Consider the following 19,442-nt stretch of genomic DNA (forward strand, 5'->3'; position numbering starts at 1 on the left):
CTAGACCAATAATACGAGAATGTTGTAGTTAAAAATGGCGGAGTGTGGGATTCACTCCATTCTCACTCGAAGTAGATGCATCACTGGGGTCACAACCTTTTCTACTCAACATCTCAAGTGGGTAGAACATCATAATAGGTTCTCTCTCAAAATTGTCATTAAAAAAAAAGTCAAGCCATCTCAAATTCATTGTATGAAAAAAATTGAGTAAATGTTTTTTTTTTTAGCAGTCTCTTCAAAATGAAGACAATTAAAACCAGATGCTGTATCAACTGTTTTTAGATGGGCTGTACAAAATGAACATATAATTGGAGAGGGGAATCTGCTGCATGTTTATGCTATTTACAGTCGGATACAAATTGTGTATAAAGCATCCTAATTGCACTTTAACAGCACAATGGTGTGATAGTTAAATTAATTTTTCCAATGTGCATTTTGTCATGACATGTGTACACCTAGAGAGCAGTCATTTGGCTTCATTGTACACTAATTAAGTTGTGTACCTGTGGCTACTTTTTTGGGGGAATTACAGAAGACTTGGAATATGGTGCTGAATTCATCCACATGACCCAAGCTACATTTTTCATAGACAACCACATGTGTGATGCAAGTCATCTGGTACCAATGACATAATTGCCTATTGCCTATAGACAAGCAATACTGTTTAACAACTAACAAAAGAATGGAAAGCATCTGAATGGAGATTGAGCTAGATCAGTTCAGATCCAAGTGAGCAAAATCCATAAGATGTGATATCACTTTACGGTTGGAAAATCAGACCCACACGCCTTGGTTGGATGTACTTTCCTTTTTATTAATGAAAAATGTTCAAATTAGTCTCATTACAACACAAATGTACTGAGCAAGCATGCTCAGCCTCCAAAGTACCAGTGAAAAAATGAAACTGAATTCTATACAAGGGATAGAATCAGTGCAAAAATATAATAGGGTTTCCCATAAGACCATAGCGGAGTCTAACAATAGTAAATTGAAATGTCCAGTGACAGCTTATTTAAAAAGTCTTTATAAAAACAAATACAATTTGACCATACAAGAAATGCAGTAAAATAAATTGTACTATCATTTCCACAAAGGTACTAAAACACACAGCCACACTTTTCACGTAACTTTTGCATCATAACAAATGGTGGTAAAATAACAGGAACTCAGACATTATTCCAGACTGTATGCATGCCGAATATTTAGAGTGTCACGCAGCATGATGTCACGTAAACGCCACAGAGCATCAACCATGGTTGTGTGAGCACCCTTACTCTTTAACCAGTGAGAGGGCAATCGGCTCTCTTGTTCTTTTGTAAGGTGGACATCTTGTCTTCTTGCTGTAAAGGAACATAAGGCAATGTGATATATGTAGGTGTGTATTTGATAATTTCACTACCATTTTGGGCAGATGTAGCTCAAGGTTGAAAAACCAGGTCACAGCATGGTGCCTCCACAGCCATCCAGGAGCTGAAAATTACTCACTTTTGAAATACATTAAAGATCCTCAGGCAGGAGCAGTAATACATTTAAAAATCCAATCTATAAAATGCTTTTCTTTTAGTTTACTGGATATCAGCTTAAAGGCTGTTAGCCACGTTGGGTTTACCAGAATTTCGATTGATGAAGACATTATAGGGCAAATTTTGTGAAGCCGCTGTCCCAGTAGAGATCCTCACATTTGATTCAGAGCACTACCAATTTCCCTGCGATTAACTTTAACAACTGGAAAATCACAGAGATGCAAACTGGATGGCTGATCTCTGTGCCCAATATACTGATCCACTATCTGATTGCATGAGTGCTGTCTTGCTAAATTTTCCTTTACATTTCAAGGAAGAATAAATCTTAAAAAAACACTAGCGGACATCATTTCTGGTATTCCCCGCACCACTACACTAATGTTCATTTGCAACCACAGTGAATATAAATATGGCTCACATCACATAAATATACTAGTTAAATGGCGAGTGAAAAGATCAACATAACAGATGGCTTAAGGTAGAAATACAATGAAAGAGAATCGTTGCTGGAAAGTAACCAGTAAGTACAACAGAATTATATTGCATTGGTGTGGAGGTGAAATGACTTTTGGTGACGTAGTAGGGAAATGATACAGAACCCGCCAGATATGATCTCCATGTGCAGCTAAAAGATACACAAGACGTAAAAAATGCTAAATTTTAGAAACAGTCTGAGTTTGAATGTCGGTTGATCTATTGATGCATCCATCGTAAAAACAGGAAAAATGTTCCAATCCCTTAATGGATTTGCCCTACTCTACCTCCGTAATCTCCTCTTCCAGCCATATGTCCCCTCCACTCCTCTAACACTGGACTAATGTTCTCTCACTCACCTCTTGTTGGGCACTTGTTCAGCCACTAAACTTAATTCTTCTGGAATTCCCTGATGCCGTCTGCCGTGCCACTTCGCGCTCTCCCTTCAAATATCATATATTCAGAACATCACCCTAATCCTCTCTATTTGTGCCTCTTGCTTGGCATCTAGTTATACATTTTCGGTTCCCAACTATTCTTGATGGCTACCCACATGTTTTCCACATTATAACAGTGACTACACTCCAAAAATACTTCACTGGCTGTAAAGTGCTTTGAGATACCTGGTGCTCGTGAAAGGCACTATATAAATGCAAATCTTTCTTTTTTGCTCGCTTCTACTGATCCTAAATGACAAGTATCCAGAATGCTGAGGTAAATTCTTAATATTATTATTAATTGTGCCATTTTAAAATGGAGTTAATAGATTTTAAAATAGAACCCACAGACTGGGAAACATTCCACAGAAAAGCAAATGTTTGAGTTCACAGACCAAGGCCGTGGGAGGCAAAGAACAGAGAGAGATAACAGAAATTGAATGGAATAACAAGAATGAATCATAAGGCATGTATCCATAATTACCATTTAAGGCATACGGAAGCCAGACTGGAAGAAACGCTATATCTATTAATGTATTAATCTATCATGTATTAATTGTAACTTGCATAATTACGTAATGACTTAATCTGAAATTGTATAAATGAAGATGTCTCCAGCCACTTCTTTGAGCGTTCCTTACGGAATAGCTCCCCTGCCGGCTTGCATCTATTAATTAATAAAAACTGCATTTACTTTAAGGCTAACCTCCGAGTGGTGGTTTGAAGTTAACCCTAACAAGTAGTCACTTGCATTAGGTCCTGTGACTGTCCCCGCTAAACTCTGTTGGCTTACTGTATCCCAGGGAACTGATATTAAGGTTCTCACCTTCAAACCTCTCCCTACCTCCCCAATCTCCTCCAGCCCTTTTGCTGCACACATCTTCTAGTCCACCAACACCATCACTCCCTCTACTTCACCTTTGTTTAAATCCCAAGGCAGTTTGAGATTTTTAATTCAGGATAGAAAAACATTTGGAAAAAAAAATGACGGTACCAGTAAAAATGAACATGAAGCGGTCGGATTGTCATCAAAACCCAACTACTTTCAGGGAAGGAAATCTGCCACCCTTACCCGGTCTGACCTATATGTGGCACACCAATGTGGTTGACACTCAACTACAATCTGAAGTGGCCTAGCAAGCCACTTAGTTGTCTTCTTCTTAGACAGTCCTTCGTATCGAGGATGACTTGCTTCCACACCAAAAAGGGATGAGTTCACAGGTGTTTCAATGAAGGACTAATATTCCAGATCCAGAACTAAATCTTGAAGGGTGGAAGATGCCTGTGCGTGGATTTTTGTAACGTGGTCGTTGCAAACCAGCCACCACACGGGCTTGACAGAGCTAGGTCTTGGTCCAGTAGCAAGGATTAACCAAGACGACTGGAGATCAGCTCTGCTGCACGGACCTAGTGTGCACACATATTCGCAGTGTGGGCTGGCCCGTGCTGCCCCTGGGCCCTCGCCTCTTCTGGGCCCCGAAGTCACGCCTCTCCTGGGCCTCGATTGCATCGCTCTGCAATCTTTTGCCGCTCCTGCGCCCCGACCTCGCTGCTCCTGCTGTACCTGCCCATGCTCCAATCACCGACCTGGGTTACGGTGACGTCCAATCCAGTCGCCCTCTTCACAGCCGCTGCCCTCTTGCAGCAGCACAGCGCTGCTCCCTGCAGTGGTATACCGCTGCACGTTGCTCCCTCTAATGGCCCCGGCCTGCTGATGGTCTTGCAGGCCAGGACCGCACCAATTTCCGGGCCAGGCTGTCGCAAGCTGTTCCCTCTAATAGTCTAATTGTATTAAACTGTATTAAACTTAGTTGTATTAAACTACTAAAGGCTCAAGACAAAATTCCACCATCATTTTCTTAGGGCAACTAGAGATGGGCATTAAACGTCAGCCTTGCCAGTGACGTCCACATCCCGAGAATTAATTAAAAAAAAACACCCCTTCAGCCACCTAGTCCCCATCCTTGGAATCTCCATTTTGCCACTTCCCTCCCTGCTTTCAAAAACATTAAGACTGGGCTTTTGCTCTATCCTGACACTCCAATTTCCCCTTCTCCGCAGCCCACTCGCTAGCCACTCCCTGCAAAGCGCTGATATTCTTTTTTTATGTAATGAGTACAGTAAAAATGCAAGTTGTTTCTGTTGAAAAAGAAATTGGTAAATAAATGAAAACAAAGAACTTTACAGTAAAGAGCGTGGACCTGAGCGAGAGCAGCGGAAGCAGCAGCAGCATAAAGGGAGAGGCAAAGGTGGCCCAGGAAAGAGCGGGAGCACTGCAGCGGCAGCAGCATAGAGGGAGCTGAACGGCGATTCGGAAAAAAACACAAGGAGTGATGTCACAGGATAGCTGGTAACTGATTGGTTGGTAAAGGTCACACCGATTTTAACTTCAAGTTAGGGGCTTAAATAGCTTTAATAACTCTTAAATGCTATATTAAATTAGCAACAATTACTACTAAATTGTATTAACAGTTAATACTATATTAAATTAGTAACTAATACTATACAAAATATTAATAACGAATTAGATACATCATAGTTTTAACTTTCTGTAAAGTTAGTTATTAGTTGAATAAATAAAGGCATGGCAGGGCAGCTCGGTCTAGAGGAGTACACATCTTGTGCCATGTGGGAAATCCAGGACCACGTGTGCAGGAAGTGTCGTCAGCTGGAGGAGCTCAAGCTCCAGGTTTCAGAGCTCGAGCAGCAGCTGGCGTCACTGCGATGCATCCACAACGCTGAGAGCTACGTGTAGAGCACGTTTCAGGAGGTGGTCATCCCTCAGATAAGGAGTGCGCAGGCAGAGAGGGAATGGATGACCGCCAGGCAGAAAAGGAGTACCAGGCAGGTAGTGGAAGAGTCCTCTGAATGGATCTTGCTCTCCAACCAGTATTCTGTTTTGAGTACTGGTGAGGGCAATGGTTCCTCTGGAGAGCACAGCCAGAGCCAAGTCCGCGGCACCACGGGTGGCTCAACTGTAAGGGGGGGGAAAGAGGAAGAGCAATAGTGGTAGGGGATTCGATAGTTAGGGGAGAAGACAGGCATTTCTGCGGCTGCATGCATGACTCCAGGATGGTATGTTGCCTCCCTGATGCCAGGGCCAAGGATGTCACTGAGCGGCTGCAGAACATTCTGGGGGGAACGAGTGAAAAGCCAGAGGTCGTGGTGCATATTGGCACCAAAGACAGAGGTAGAAAGAATAATGAGGTCCTGCAGGCAGATTTAAGGGAACTAGGAAAGATATTAAAAAGCAGGACCTCAAAGGTAGTAATCTCTGGATTACTCCCAGTGCTACGTGCAAGTGAGTATAGAAATAGGAAGATAGAGCAGATGAATGTATGGCTGGATAGATGGTGCAGGAAGGAGAGCTTCAGATTCCTGGCACATTGGGACTGGTTCTGGGGGAGGTGGGACCTGTACAGGCCGGATGGGTTGTACCTCAAAAGGGTCGGAACCAATATCCTTGCGGGGAGCTTTGCGAGTGCTGTTTAAACTAATTTGTCAGGGGAATGGGCACCAGGATGTAACATTAAAACGGGGAAATAAAGTGCTCAAAGGATTGGGAGAGGCAATGCATTAAAGTAAGAAATGGTAAGATACTAGCAGAGACCCAAAAAAGCGGTCAAATTAGTATCATTATTGCGACAGTACTTGTTTAGACTGTTATCATCTTCTTCATCTATAGAATCAACACCGATGTCAATCGTCCCTCTCTCACTCTCCCTCCCTCCCTTGATGAAGCAGAAAAAGAGCGCATATGAAAGATGTCAGGTTGCAAATACATTTGAGAATCAGGCTAGAAAGGTCAGAGGAGAAGTGAAAAAGAAAATAAGGGGAAAGAGAAGATATGAGAATAGAATGGCAGCCAACATAAAAAGTAATCCAAAACTATTCTATAGGCATATAAATAGTAAAACGGTAGTAAGAGGAGGAGTGGGGCCGATTAGGGATCAAAAAGGAGACCTATGCATGGGTATGGCTGAGGTACTAACTGAGTACTTTGCATCTGTCTTTACCAAGGAAGAGGATGCTGCCATAAACATAGTGAAGGGGCAGATAGTGGAGACACTTGATAGAGTAAAAATTGATAGAGGTATTAGAAAGGTTGGCTGTACTTAAAATAGATAAATCGTCAGGAGCGGATGAGATGCACCCTAGGATGCTGAGGGCATTGGAAATCACAGAGGTACTGGCCATAATATTCCATTCCTCCACAGACATGGGGGTGGTGCCAGCGGACTGGAGAATTGGAAATGTTACACCATTGTTCAAAAAAGGGAGTAAAGATAAACCCAGCAACTACAGAGCAGTCAGTTTAACCTCAGTATTGGAGAAGCTTTTAGAAACTGTAATCAGGGACAACATTAACAGTCACTTGGATAGGGATGGATTAATTAAGGAAAGCCAGCATGGATTTGTTAAAGGCAAATCGCGTTTAACCAATTTGATGAAGAGTTTTTGTTGCGGTAATAGAGAGGGTTGATGAGGGTAATGCGGTTGACATAATGTACATGGATTTCCAAAAGGCGTTCGACGAAGTGCCACATAATAGGCTTGCCAGCAAAATTGAAGCCCATGGAATGAAAAGCAGCCTGGATATGAAATTGACTATGTGACAGGAAACAGAGAGTAGTAATGCACAGTTTTTCGGACTGGAGGAAGGTATACAGTGGTGCTCCCCTGGGGTCGGTTCTAGGACTACTGCTTTTCTTGATATATATTAATGACTTCAACGTGGTTGTATCGGGCACAATTTCAAAATTTGTCGATGACAAAAAACTTGGAACTGTAGTGAACAGTGAGGAGGAGAGTGATAGACTTCAGGTAGACACAGTCAAGCTGGTGAAATGGATTAACAAGTGGCAGATGAAGTTTAACGCAGAAAAGTGTGAAGTGATGCATTTTGGTAGAAAGAATGAGGAGAGGACATGTAAACTAAATGGTACAAAGAGGGTGCGCGATCAGAGAGACCTGGGGGTACGTGTGCATAAATCATTGAAAGGTGGCAGGGCAGGTTGAGAAAGTAGTTTAAAAGGATTCTGGGCTTCATAAATAGAGATATAGAGTACAAAAGTGTAGAAATTATGATGAACCTGTATAATACACTGGTTCGGCCTCAATTGGAGTATTGTGTCCAATTCTGGGCACGACACTTTAGGAAGGATGTGATGGCCTTAGAGAAGTTGCAGAAAAGATTTACGAGAATGATTTCAGGAATGAGGGACTTCAGTTACATTGATAGACTGGAGAAGCTGGGCTTGTTCTCCGTGGAGCAGAGAAGATTGAGAAGACATTTGATAGAGGTGTTCAAAATCATGAGGGGTTTGGACAGGGTAGATAGAGAGAAACTGTTCCCAATGGCGGAAGGGTCAAAAACTTGCAGACACTGATTTAAGGTGATTGGCAAAAGAACCATAAGCGACGTAAGAAAAAACTTTTTCACACAGCGAGTGGTTATGATCTGTAATGCACTGCCTGAAAGGGTGGTGGAGGCAGACTCAATTTTATCTTTCAAAAGGGAGTTGGATAAGTATCTGAAGGAAAAAAAATTGCAGGCCTACAGGGAAAGGGCAGGGGAGTGGGACTAGCTGAGAATCGGCACAGGCTCGACGGGCCGAATGGCCGCCTTCTGTGCTTTAACCATTCTATGATTTCTGCAGTGTCTGCTGTTCGGCACTAGATGACACTAGTATATTTCATAAAGCAGGGGTGTCGAAGCTCTTATTTTTGTGGGCCACACAGGTGTGTACAAGGGAGCCTCCAATAACATGTAATGATAGAAAATAACTCCAGTAAATGATAAGCTGTATTCAGGTGAATCTGAACACGAAATGTGGATTACTATGCTAGGTGCGAGTATAAATATAAGGTTAGTCACATTAGCTAGACCATATTCTTACCTAGCAGTAACTCACTAATGCAGTAAGATAACTTTTAAATGACAACTTTCACGACCTCAGGACTCCCTAAAGAGCTCAATGAAGTACTTTTGAAGTGTAGTCACTGTTGTAATGTGGGAAACATGGCAGCCAACTTGCGACTGCAAGATCCCACAAACAGCAATGAGATAATGACCAGATAATAATTTGTTTTAGTGATGTTGATTGAGGGATATTGTCCAAAACACAGGGAAGAACTCTTATTCTTCTTCTATTAGTGCTGTGGGATCTATTACCGCCACTAGAGTGGGCAGATGGAGCATCTGTTTAATGTCTCATCTGAAAAACGATACCACCGACACTGCAGCACTGAAGTGTCAGTCTAGATTATGTGCCCAAGTCTCTGGAGTGAGACTTGAACCCCCAACCTTCCGACTCAGGCAAGAGCACTGAACCAATGCTTACACAACTAATCAATCCTGAGTATAATTTACATATACATTTTAAGCATAGCTTTTTACAAATTATATTTAGCAGGCTATTGATAGTGGGGCCAAAATTCAGCTCCCGAATAAGACCCATTGCTGCTTGTTTGCGGCGGCCATGCGGTGGAGTCGAGTGGCCGCCAATTTCTGGTCGAATGGCTGCCACAAGCTAAATTCAGCAGGGCGGTTTTTCTGGCAGTCCCCATTTCTGCCTCACCGCTTCTGAGCGACCATGAGTGAATCATCAGTGGGTGCACCGCTGGCACCCCCCACGAAATTTGGCCATAAAAATCTTATTGCCGCTTTTTCTGTCGTTGCACCTTTGATTCCCTCTGTAAGCCCTGGTTGTGCAGTGGTCATTAAAGGCAAGGGCCCAATTCTGCGGCCGTCATTTAATTTTTTTTGCCAGCCGACCTCCATGTTGGCCGGACTATTGTGTCCCCTGGTTCGACCAGGCTGCTAACAGGCAGCCTGGCACCCCTCTTGGGTGCCAGGCCGCTGGTCTGACCGAAACCCTCCCTGGTGGTCAAGAATCCGATCGCGACTGGTCGCCGATTCTCTCCCCTTTAACGGAGGCAAGATACGCGGTGAAGCAAAAGCGCAATGACGTCACCACCGCACTGCTACTGAGCGACAACGGCGGAGAATCCGTCCCGCCTCCATTTCTGCCCCTCACCAGCATTTACCGCCGCACTTCCGCCCCCTTTATGACCAACTTCCTGGCCGATTCCAAAAAAAAAATTCAAAGCTGAATTTCACGAAAGAGGGAACCTCCTCCAAAATGGCGGTAAAAACTCTTTTTAAAAAAAACAGTAGGTGTGCCAGCTTTCCGGCAGGGACTGAATTTCGGCCCCAATATCTCACATTTAATTTTAGATATACTGCCAGTATATAACAATACAAGTATGTGAGTGCAATAATAAATCCATAAGCAGCTATCTGTGAAGAGAAAGGATAGGTTAACATTTCTTATGTAGATTATTTTACCTTCAGATGTGGAAAACTGAACAAAAGAAAAGCTATGTGGGGAGGAAGAAGAGAACTACAAGAATGATGACTCCTTCGTTACTTAACTATTTTCACACCAATAGTTTAAAAAAAAGTCTTTTCATTCCCACAATGAGATAACCGTTGCATGTCAACCACCAGTTTTCACCCAATTTTCAGCATTATAAAAGCCTTTCAGCTCGCCATTCAGATCAATTCACTCCTAACTGCAAGATGAGTCAGCATTCTTGATTTTTTTTCTTTATTCGTTCTTGGGATGTGAGCATCATTGGCAAGGTCAGCATTTATTGCCCATCCCCAATTGTCCTTGAGGGGCAGTGGTGAGCCGCCTTGTTGAACCGCTGCAGCTCTTGTGGTGAAGGTACTCCCACAGTGCTGGTATGGAGTTCCAGGATTCTGACCCAGCGACGATGAAGGAATGGCGATATATTTTCAAGTCAGGATGGTGGGTAACTTGGAGGGGAACTTGCAGGTGATGGCGTTCCCATGCGCCCCGCTGCCCTTGTCCTTCTAGGCAGTAGAGGTTGTGGGTTTGGGAGGTGCCGCCGAAGAAGCCTTGGCGAGTTGCTGCAGTGCATCTTGTAGGTGGTACACACTGCAGCCACGGCACGCCAGTGGTGGAGGGAGTGAATGTTTAAGGTGGTAGATGGGGTGCCAATCAAGTGGGTTGCTTTGTCCTGAATGGTCTCAAGCTAATTGAGAGTTGTTGGAGCTTCATCCAGGCAAGTGGAGAGTATTCCATCACACTCCTGATTTGTGCCTTGTAGATGGTGGAAAGGCTTTGGAGGGGAGACACTTCCCCCAGAATACCCAGTCTCTGACTCGCTCTTGTTGCCACAGTATTTATGTGGCTGGTCCAGTTAAGTTTCTGGTCAATGGTGACCCCAGGATGTTGATGGTGGGGGTTTCGGCAATGGTGATGCTGATGAATGTTAAGGGGCAGTGGTTAGACTCTTGCTTGTTGGTGATGGTCATTGCTTTCCACTTGTGTGGCGCAAATGTTATTTGCCACTTATCAACCCAAGCCTGAATGTTGTCCAGGTCTTGCTGCATGCGGGCATGGACTGCTTCATTACATGAGGAGTTGCGAATGGAACTGAACATCCCCATTTCTGACCTTATGATGGAGGGTCATTGATGAAGCAGCTGAAGATGGTTGGGCCCAGGACACTGCCGTGAGAACCCCTACAGCAATGTCCAGGAGCTGAAGTGATTGACCTCCAACAACTACAACCATCTTCCTTTGTGCTAGGTATGACTCCAGCCAGTGGAGAGTTTTCCCCCCCGATTCCCATTGACTTCAATTTTACAAGGGGTCCTTGATGCCATACTCGGTCAAATGCTGTCTTGATGTCAAGGGCAGTCACCCTCACCTCACCTTTTGTGCATGTTTGGACCAAGGATGTAATGAGGTCTGGAGCTAAGTGATACTAGCGTAACCCAAACTAAGCAATGGTGAGCAGGTTATTGGTCAGTAAGTGTCGCTTGATAGCACTGTCGACAACACCTTCCATCACTTTGCTGATGATGGGGTGGTAATTGGCCGGATTGGATTTGTCCTGCTTTTTGTGGACAGGACATACCTGGTCAATTTTCCACATTGTCTGGTAGATGTCAGTGTTGCAGCTGTACTGGAACAACTTGGCTAGAGACGCGGCTAGTTATGGAGCACAAGTCTTTATCATGACAGTCGGGATGCTGTCGGGGTCCATAGCCTTTGCTGGATCCAGTGCGCATAGCCGTTTGTTGATATCATGTGGGGCTTCTGTGATGGTGGGGACGTCAGGATGAGACCAAGATGGATCATCCACTCAGCACTTCTGGCTGAAGATGGTTGCAAATGCTTCAGCCTTGAATTTTGCACTTACGTGCTGGGCTCTGCCATCATTGAGGATGGGGATATTCATGGAGTCTCCTCCTCTTAAGTTGTTTAACTGTCCACCACCATTCACGACTGGATGTGGCAGGACTGCTAAGCTTTGATCTGATCCATTGATTGTGGGATTGTGAATGTTTAAAAATGTATAGAGACACTGAAGTTGAGAACGTGGGAATTGTATAGGGACAGTATAAGCTAACAAAGAATTCATGGAGGAATAGCCATGACATCTCAGACTCGAGACTGCGAAATGTTACAATACTAACACATATTGAAACAAAACCCACAGCTTGTAGAAAAACCTCAAGTTCTTATTAAATCATGTTATTAACCTGAAACATTGACAGAAGGTCTTTGTTTAAAATCGGACCATGCTTGGGTCGGCTTATGAGTGGACAAAGGGAAGGAGGGATCAAAAGAGATGGGCTGAGCTGGGATGTCACTCTGGCCCTATCTTGTTATCTTTTGCCGAAAATGTATAACCATCGTCCCTTTACAATGTAACGTCACTTTGTCCGTAGGAAGTGAGTGCGTTCGAACAGACTTGCATTCCTTCTGTCTGATAAAGTCCCCGATCGGGATTTGCTTTTTAAATAAAAACTTGCTTTGTTTAAAGCACAAACGGTATTCGTTTCAGTAATTTTGCTGAACCAGATTGAGGTAAAAGAATCCAGAAATCAACATTTGGTGTCAGAAATGGGATCTCAACGGACGACTGCCGAAAACTTGCGAATTAAGAGCCAGACTAGCCTTGGACGAGACGAGGGGAATGTGGCCACTGGAGTGAGTATGATTTCAATACTGCTCCAGTTTCCCCCGGTTTCAAAAGTCTGAGGAAAGTTTAGCCACTCGCTGGTTCTCAGGTAGTGTCTGAACGAGATCCAGGACAATCTGGTGAATACCTTTCAAACTTAGAATAGGGATAGATAGGGAAATTGCGCGATGACGCAAACCTAGTGGCGACTTGGAAAGATAGGTTATAGTTAGAGCTAGATAGGGATAGATGATCAATCATGGATCCAAAAATTAATAGGAAAGAAAAGAGACTCTTGTGAACGTCTGTTTAAATGAGAAATGCTTCTGTGATTTTTACTGTAAAAAAGGAGTTGTGGTTTGTTTTATCTCCACCTACTTTTTCAAACAGAATAAAAGTTTTTTTAACCCTTCGTAGTGTTGTCCTGTATGTGGGAAGTTTAAGAGTGTGAACCTTACTGAATTACGTATATTTGGATGATAAGTTACGGAGCCAGGAAATGCACAAAGGATAGGTTTGTTGAGTTTAAAAAAAAAGAAAAAAATACATGGTCCCGGTGGTTAAAAAAATTTAACATGCTCACTTACTTGTCGAAAGAAAACATTCAGAGAAGGCACAGCAAAACAACTGAGATGGATTCAAAAGGATTCAAAAAAAATATATTAAATAACACGACCTTGAGGCTGAAACAATTGAGATAACGAAAAGCAGTCCACAGCCTACGTGCCAGACTTCTCTCTAGTTATGGAAAAGACAAAAAAAAAAGTAACGCACTAAATAGGTGCTAAAAAAAAATGTTCTGAGATTTTAAATTATGAGAAAAATTCCACTGCAGTCTAAAAAAAAAAAATCACTCCTGTCCAGTTGGCAGAAAAACTCCATTAAATTAGGGCTTTCATTGACTGATTGGATTTAAACTGCACAGTGACACGAAAGGATAGGGAAATTTGGAGACTAAAAGAAATTAAATAAGGCTCATAAGAAATCAAATTTAGAAAATTAGGCTCACAGGGAATTAAGTAAGGCTTATGGGGAATTAAATAGAGGATAAGTGTTCAAGTCAGGTGTGACGTCGACCTCGTATATCACTTGGCCCGTCTAGGCACTGATTGAATTTAAATCACGCAGCAACTTGAAAGGTAGGGCGAGAGAAGCGCGCAGCGACGCGAGACGTGCGGCGGCGCGAGCGTGCGGCCGAGTGAAGGAGGGCTGACGCAGACGCGCAGCAGCGTGGAACGCGCAGCGACGCGAGACATGCGGCGGCGCGAGCGTGCGGCGGAGTGAAGGAGGGCTGACGCAGATGCACAGCAGCGTAAAACGCGTAGCGACGCGAGACGTGCGGCGGCCGAGCGTGCGGCCGAGTGAAGGAGGGCTGACGCAGACGTGCAGCAGCGTGGAACGCGTAGCGGCGCGGGACGTGCGGCGGCGCGAGCGCGCGGCCGAGTGAACATGGGACGACGCGAACGCGCAGCAACGCGAACCGCGGGGTGATATCAAAGTCAGTGCTGGTTTCAGTAAGTCTCTGTTTATTTTAAGTGTTTTAAAGTGTTTTAAATCGCGCGGCGATGCGAACCGCGGGGCGACGCGGATCAGTGTTAGATTTAGTAAAGTCTTTGTTTATTTTAAGTTTTAAATCGCGGGGCGACGCGAACTGTGGGGCAACGCGGAAGTCAGTGTTAGCTTTAGTAAAGTCTGTTTATTTTGAGTTTGTTCAAAGTCAGTGTTAGTTTCAGTAAAGTCTGCGTTTATTTTAAGTTTGTTCAAATCGCACGACGACGCGAACGCGTAACGACACGGTAATACGAGGGGCAGCGTGAAAATGGGTAATCAGTTGGATAAAACAACGGATGCGGATAGTCCGCTACAAAAGTTACGTGAGGAATTCCCTGAAAGAGCTGAAGACTTTAGAAAATTATCAGGAGCCCTGAACAAATTATTAGATGACCAGTGGCCTCTAGATGGCACTAGAAGCGTAGAGGTAGCAACAAAAAAAAAGCACAGGGATTGTCAAAAATTAAAAGATGCATCACTTCTGTCAAGTTGGCAAATAAATGCTGTTAAATTGGGACTCTCATTGAAAGAGGGAACACCTGTTAAAACTGTAGACGTCTAAAAAAAATAATGTGCGCACGAGAAACTTATCAAGAGATCCTCTGGGACTTCTGAGAAAGGTATTGACCGACTACGTAGTCAAATGGCTGGCTTTGTGTTAACCGAGGCTGATGATGAAATTGATGAGTGGTCACTGACTCAGCGCCCAACGGCGCCTCCCGCACCCCCTGGCCCCTTGCTCCAGTCCTCTTCCCAACACCCTCCACCTTACACTCCGGCGAGAGGAGTTAAAAAATAACCCCATACCACCAAAGCAACAAACCCAAACTGACTCCTCATCCTCTGATAGTGATTCGGATCCCCAGTTCACAAGCAATATAGCCGAAAGGACCAGATCTCACACTCGAAAGGGCAGAACTATATCTCGATATCACAGACAGTCCTGTAAATCTTCTAGTCAATCTACCAGTCCAAGTTGTGAAAGACAAAGCAAACACCCCCGCCGATCGAGACGCAGAACTGTCAAGCAGTCAGACAGCTCCGAAACATCCTCCGACCTAGAAATGATTTCCAAGATCACAAAGTCCCGACACCAATTCCCTGTCAGACCAATGCCAAACCCTGATGCACAACAAGCTGCAGACCACCCCACTATAGATGTCTATGTGATCTTCGAACAACTATTTCAGTTTATAATGCAGAACCAAGGGACCTGTGGGCCTTGGTAAAGCAAACCTCGAGCCCAACTGAACACACCCGATTTCTAACTCACCTAGGACGTGCTACTCATGATGCATTGTTGGTTGCTCACCCTAACGATATCCAGGATCGCCTAAACGCTATCTTCAATTCTCTCACCACGACCCTTCAGAAACCCATCAGTATGGCCACAGTATTAGAAACTAAACCCAAGCGTGAAGAAACTGCCGATTGAAATATACGGGAGTCAATCAGGAGATAATGCCTTCAGGGCAGGAGAGGATTCTCCTCAATTCTGCGCTATCCTACTTCAGTGCCTGCCCTATTCGATTGCTCACGCTATCCGGACAAATAATTTGAATTGGGCAGATAACAGTAAAGCCCAGATGGAAAGGGCGGTTAGATATTATTGGCAGGAAAAGAAAGGGGAGGGGGGAGGTGCGCCCCCAACCCGGGTCAAGACTGAATACGTGACTAGAAAGGAAGAGCCATCTCGGGAGGAAGGATCAATAGAACCGCAGTGTTGCATACAGGATTGGATGGATAAGCAAGGATACGGTTATACTAAACAACCAAACGGCCCGAGCCCTGCTAATAAACCTCCCTATTGTCCCCGGCATGGTATGGGAAGAGGTCGGGGCTGGGAAAGACGAGATGGATGTTTTAATTGTGGGCAGGAAGGACATTGGAATAAAAATTGCCCCTACCGTCAGCATGGAAAAGGAAGAGGAGGGGGGCAAGGGGGGAGAGGAGGATCTTACACTAACTTCTCCCAGAACAACCCCTTTGGTCAATTGTCCCCCGATTGACTACGCAGCTTGATTGTGCAGGGATCCTCCCCGGACGACGAACCAATGATATTGTTAAAAATTCTGAATGAGTGGCAACCCTTTTTGATAGATACGGGAGCCTTCATGTCTTCTGTACAATCAAAGCTTAAACTCCCTGCCTCTACTGAAACACAGGAACTTTCAGGATTCCTGGGACAAATCTCGACATTCCCGGTGTCAGAACCGGTTAAAATGGGTTACCAGGAAGAATCGGTGGAACATCGATTTGTTATCACAACCAATCTGGACTGTAACTTGATGGCTAGAGACCTCCTCTGCAAATTCCAGTTGCATTTGGAGTGTGAAGATGATGGGATTATTGTAAAACAGGGAACCCTTAAGCGGCAGTATACCACTAGAACCCCTCAGTGCTGGTCTCTGGACCTGCCGCAGGCACCCTAGCATACGATCCCAGTGGAAAGAATCAGGACCTGCAGAACTTTTATCAGGATCACGAAGGGGAAGTGAAGGAAATTCTATTAAGGGCTAGAGTGACTGGACCGGAAGGGAAGGCAGATTTTGTGGAAATGGACAGCCCCCAACGGTGGCACCACATATTACTCGTGAAGTATTACCTCCCCACCACGCTAAAGATTTGGGAGTTATGGTGCGCCAGGCTATAGACGAGGCTGACCCTACCAGCCGGGGATGTGCAAATTGTAAAACATGGCCGAACAGTCCAATTCCACGGGGACCCCGAGAAGGTCTTAACGACTCTGCAGCATCATACTGGCTCTGACATACCTGACTATGTGGATCCTCATGTGTGGGCAGAGGACCCCTCCCAAGTGGGTTATCACAGGCAATACCGAGTATCCACCGAGCTTTGGAGGCTAGCCGAGTCGAACCAATTTGCCAGTTTCCAGTCCCTAGCACGGCTAAACAAATGCGACAGTGTTTGGGGATGATCAATTACTGCAGATCCTGGATCCCTAATGTTGCCCTGATGACTAAGCACCTCACCCCGTATACAAATAAGTAAGGCAGCTTTGAAATAGAAACCGTAGACGTCCAAGCCTTTAAGGAACTAAAGACAGCCCTGCTGCAAGCTCCGGCTTTGGGCCGGCCCCTCTATGACCGGCCCTTTCAACTGTATTGTACAATTCTGAAAGACTGTGCTACCGTTGTCTTAACACATCTCACTCCGTAGCTGCCCTCCTGGGCCAACTGCAGACTCAACACTTTACCATGTCCAGGCAAAGCAGATATGAGATCTACTTACTAAACAATCCTAAGCTGACCTTTCGGCACTGTACTGCAATTAATCTGGCCTGTTCTCTTACTGAGCCACCCCAAGATGAGGAAGAACCCAGTCATGATTGTTTATCTTTAATTTAAGAGGCCACATCAGTCAGGGAAGATTTTGTTGATGTACCAATTGAAGATCCAGATTGTATTATGTATGTTGACGGAATTAATCCAGAAGGTACACGAATCTCAGGATACGCCATAGTAAACCAGGAGAATCAGGTCTTGGAATCTGCCGCTTTTGAAACTGCCTATTCTGCTCAACAAGCTGAACTATTCGCCCTCACCCGAGCCTGTATCTTGGCCAAAGATCTCAAAGTCAATATCTATACCGACTCTAGGTATGCCTTTGGGGTGGCCCATGATTTCGGACAATTATGGAAAAATAGGGGATTCCTAACCTCACAGGGGAATGAGATATCCCATAAACAGCTAGTATCTGATTTGTTGCAAGCCCTCATGTTCCCCAAATGCATTGCCATTGTCAAATGTACTGCCCACACTACCAGAAATTCTCTGGTTGATATAGGGAATCGTTGTGCTGACCAAGAGGCCAAACAGGCCTCTCGTGACCAACAGATGGTAATGCCCAAAATTATGAGTCAGACTAAAAATCCTGCGAAGGATAAGTTAGCCTCGGAAAAACCAATGCCAACCATCCAAGATGTTATAAAAGCACAGGAGGACGCTCCTGAAAAAGATAAACTGTTGTGAAAATATTATGCATGTACTTATGACAATGTTTCTAAACTCTGGACCACTCCCGCGGAACAGACTTGCATGTCTGACGAGTTGGCTCTATGGGTTATTGAATGTATGCATTTTGCTACTCATTGTGGAGCAAGGACCACGAGTGACACACTTTTGGCTACTTGGTGGCACCCTAGACTCCAGGCGCTCACCCAGAACATCAGTAGTCGTTGCCTGGTTTGCCAGCAACATAATCCAGGGAAGGGAGTCCCCTGTGATTGGGGTAAAACGCCCCTACCCGAAGGTCCCTTTGAGACATTTCAGTTGGACTACATTGAGTTGCAAAAAGTTCAGTGTTACAAATATGTGTTAGTAATAGTAGATGTGTTTAGCAGATGGATTGAAGCCTACCCTACCCTGGACAATAAGGCTCAAACTGTTGTTAAGGTGTTAATGAGGGAAAATTGTTCCTAGATATGGTATCTCAGCTCGACTGATGACCACCTATGTTCTTTCTCTGACTCAGGCTCTGCGACTAGCTCACAACCAGGTTCAAGATGCTCACCTCGACCTCCCAGTTTTACCCGAATTGTCCCTCGTGGCACCAGGGAAGTATGGATTCGGAAGGGATTAGAGCCACAATGGGAGGGGCCTTTTCAGGTGTTACTCACTACCCCCACTGCAGCCAAGATTGAGGGGAAAAGTACCTGGGTTCACCTGCACCACTGCAGGCTCACCACCCTCTAACGAACCTATTTTACTGGTTATTCTAACTCCTGTTTCTGTTCCAGACTTCCTCTTCTCCATAGCTGAACAAGGCCGTTGGCATCCTAATTGGAACGTGGACCAGTTTGAACTTTTACCCGTAGTGATAGACAGCCAGCTACACCGACGGTGACCTGAGAAGAGAGACGGGAAAACTGAACTCTTTTAATCAGCAAAATAATTGGACTATTTATCTGAATCCTGAGCCATAAGATGAAACTGTCTGTATGCCACAGTCTGTATAATAGTGTTGATATATGACAGTTTCGGCGCATGGGAGGGGAGACAGAGACGAGAGCTCCATGTAAACACCTTTTTGTACATGTCTTATGTTTATGCGCAAAATGGGAACTTTTCTAGATGTTGGGTGTGTTCACATTCCCTATACATTCCAAAGGGGGAGTTCCACTAACCCTAACTGAGACTGTCAGATGGATTCAGAGCCAAACTATCACGAGAGGAGGGGGGCCAATACAATACTGCTGAAGCTCTGGAGGGCATCACAGCTGAAATGGTAGCAATAAGGACCGTAGCATTACAAAACCGAATGGCCCTCAATTACCTGTTAGCTGAGAAAGGGGGAACGTGTGCCCTGATAGGATCTGAATGTTGCACTTACATTCCTGATAGTTCAGAAAACATAACCAATCTCGCTGATCACATAAGAAGGGAGGTGAAGAAGTTATCCACACCAGCAGAAGGATCTAGCTGGTTTGATT

At 44.6% G+C, this 19,442-nt stretch overlaps 1 protein-coding gene across 12 annotated transcripts in view; it reads right to left on the reverse strand.

Annotated features, from left to right (window-relative positions):
- Nucleotides 1-793: 793 nt before the first annotated feature.
- The window catches only part of pbrm1 (polybromo 1), an 89,644-nt gene continuing 70,995 nt past the window's right edge, over nt 794-19,442 (reverse strand). For 8 of the 12 annotated variants that reach the window (XM_070895429.1, XM_070895434.1, XM_070895431.1 and 5 more), the window contains 2 exons: nt 18,666-18,857; nt 794-1,340 (listed from right to left, as the gene is read on the reverse strand). In XM_070895429.1, coding sequence (XP_070751530.1) covers nt 1,174-1,340; nt 18,666-18,857 — 359 coding nt within the window. In that variant the 3' untranslated portion in view covers nt 794-1,173. The remainder of the gene's footprint in view (nt 1,341-18,665; nt 18,858-19,442) is intronic. The other 4 variants (XM_070895439.1, XM_070895438.1, XM_070895437.1 and 1 more) reach the window with 2 other exon arrangements.

The sequence above is a fragment of the Pristiophorus japonicus genome, chromosome 12 (genome assembly GCF_044704955.1).
Source record: "Pristiophorus japonicus isolate sPriJap1 chromosome 12, sPriJap1.hap1, whole genome shotgun sequence".
NCBI lineage: Eukaryota > Metazoa > Chordata > Chondrichthyes > Pristiophoridae > Pristiophorus > Pristiophorus japonicus.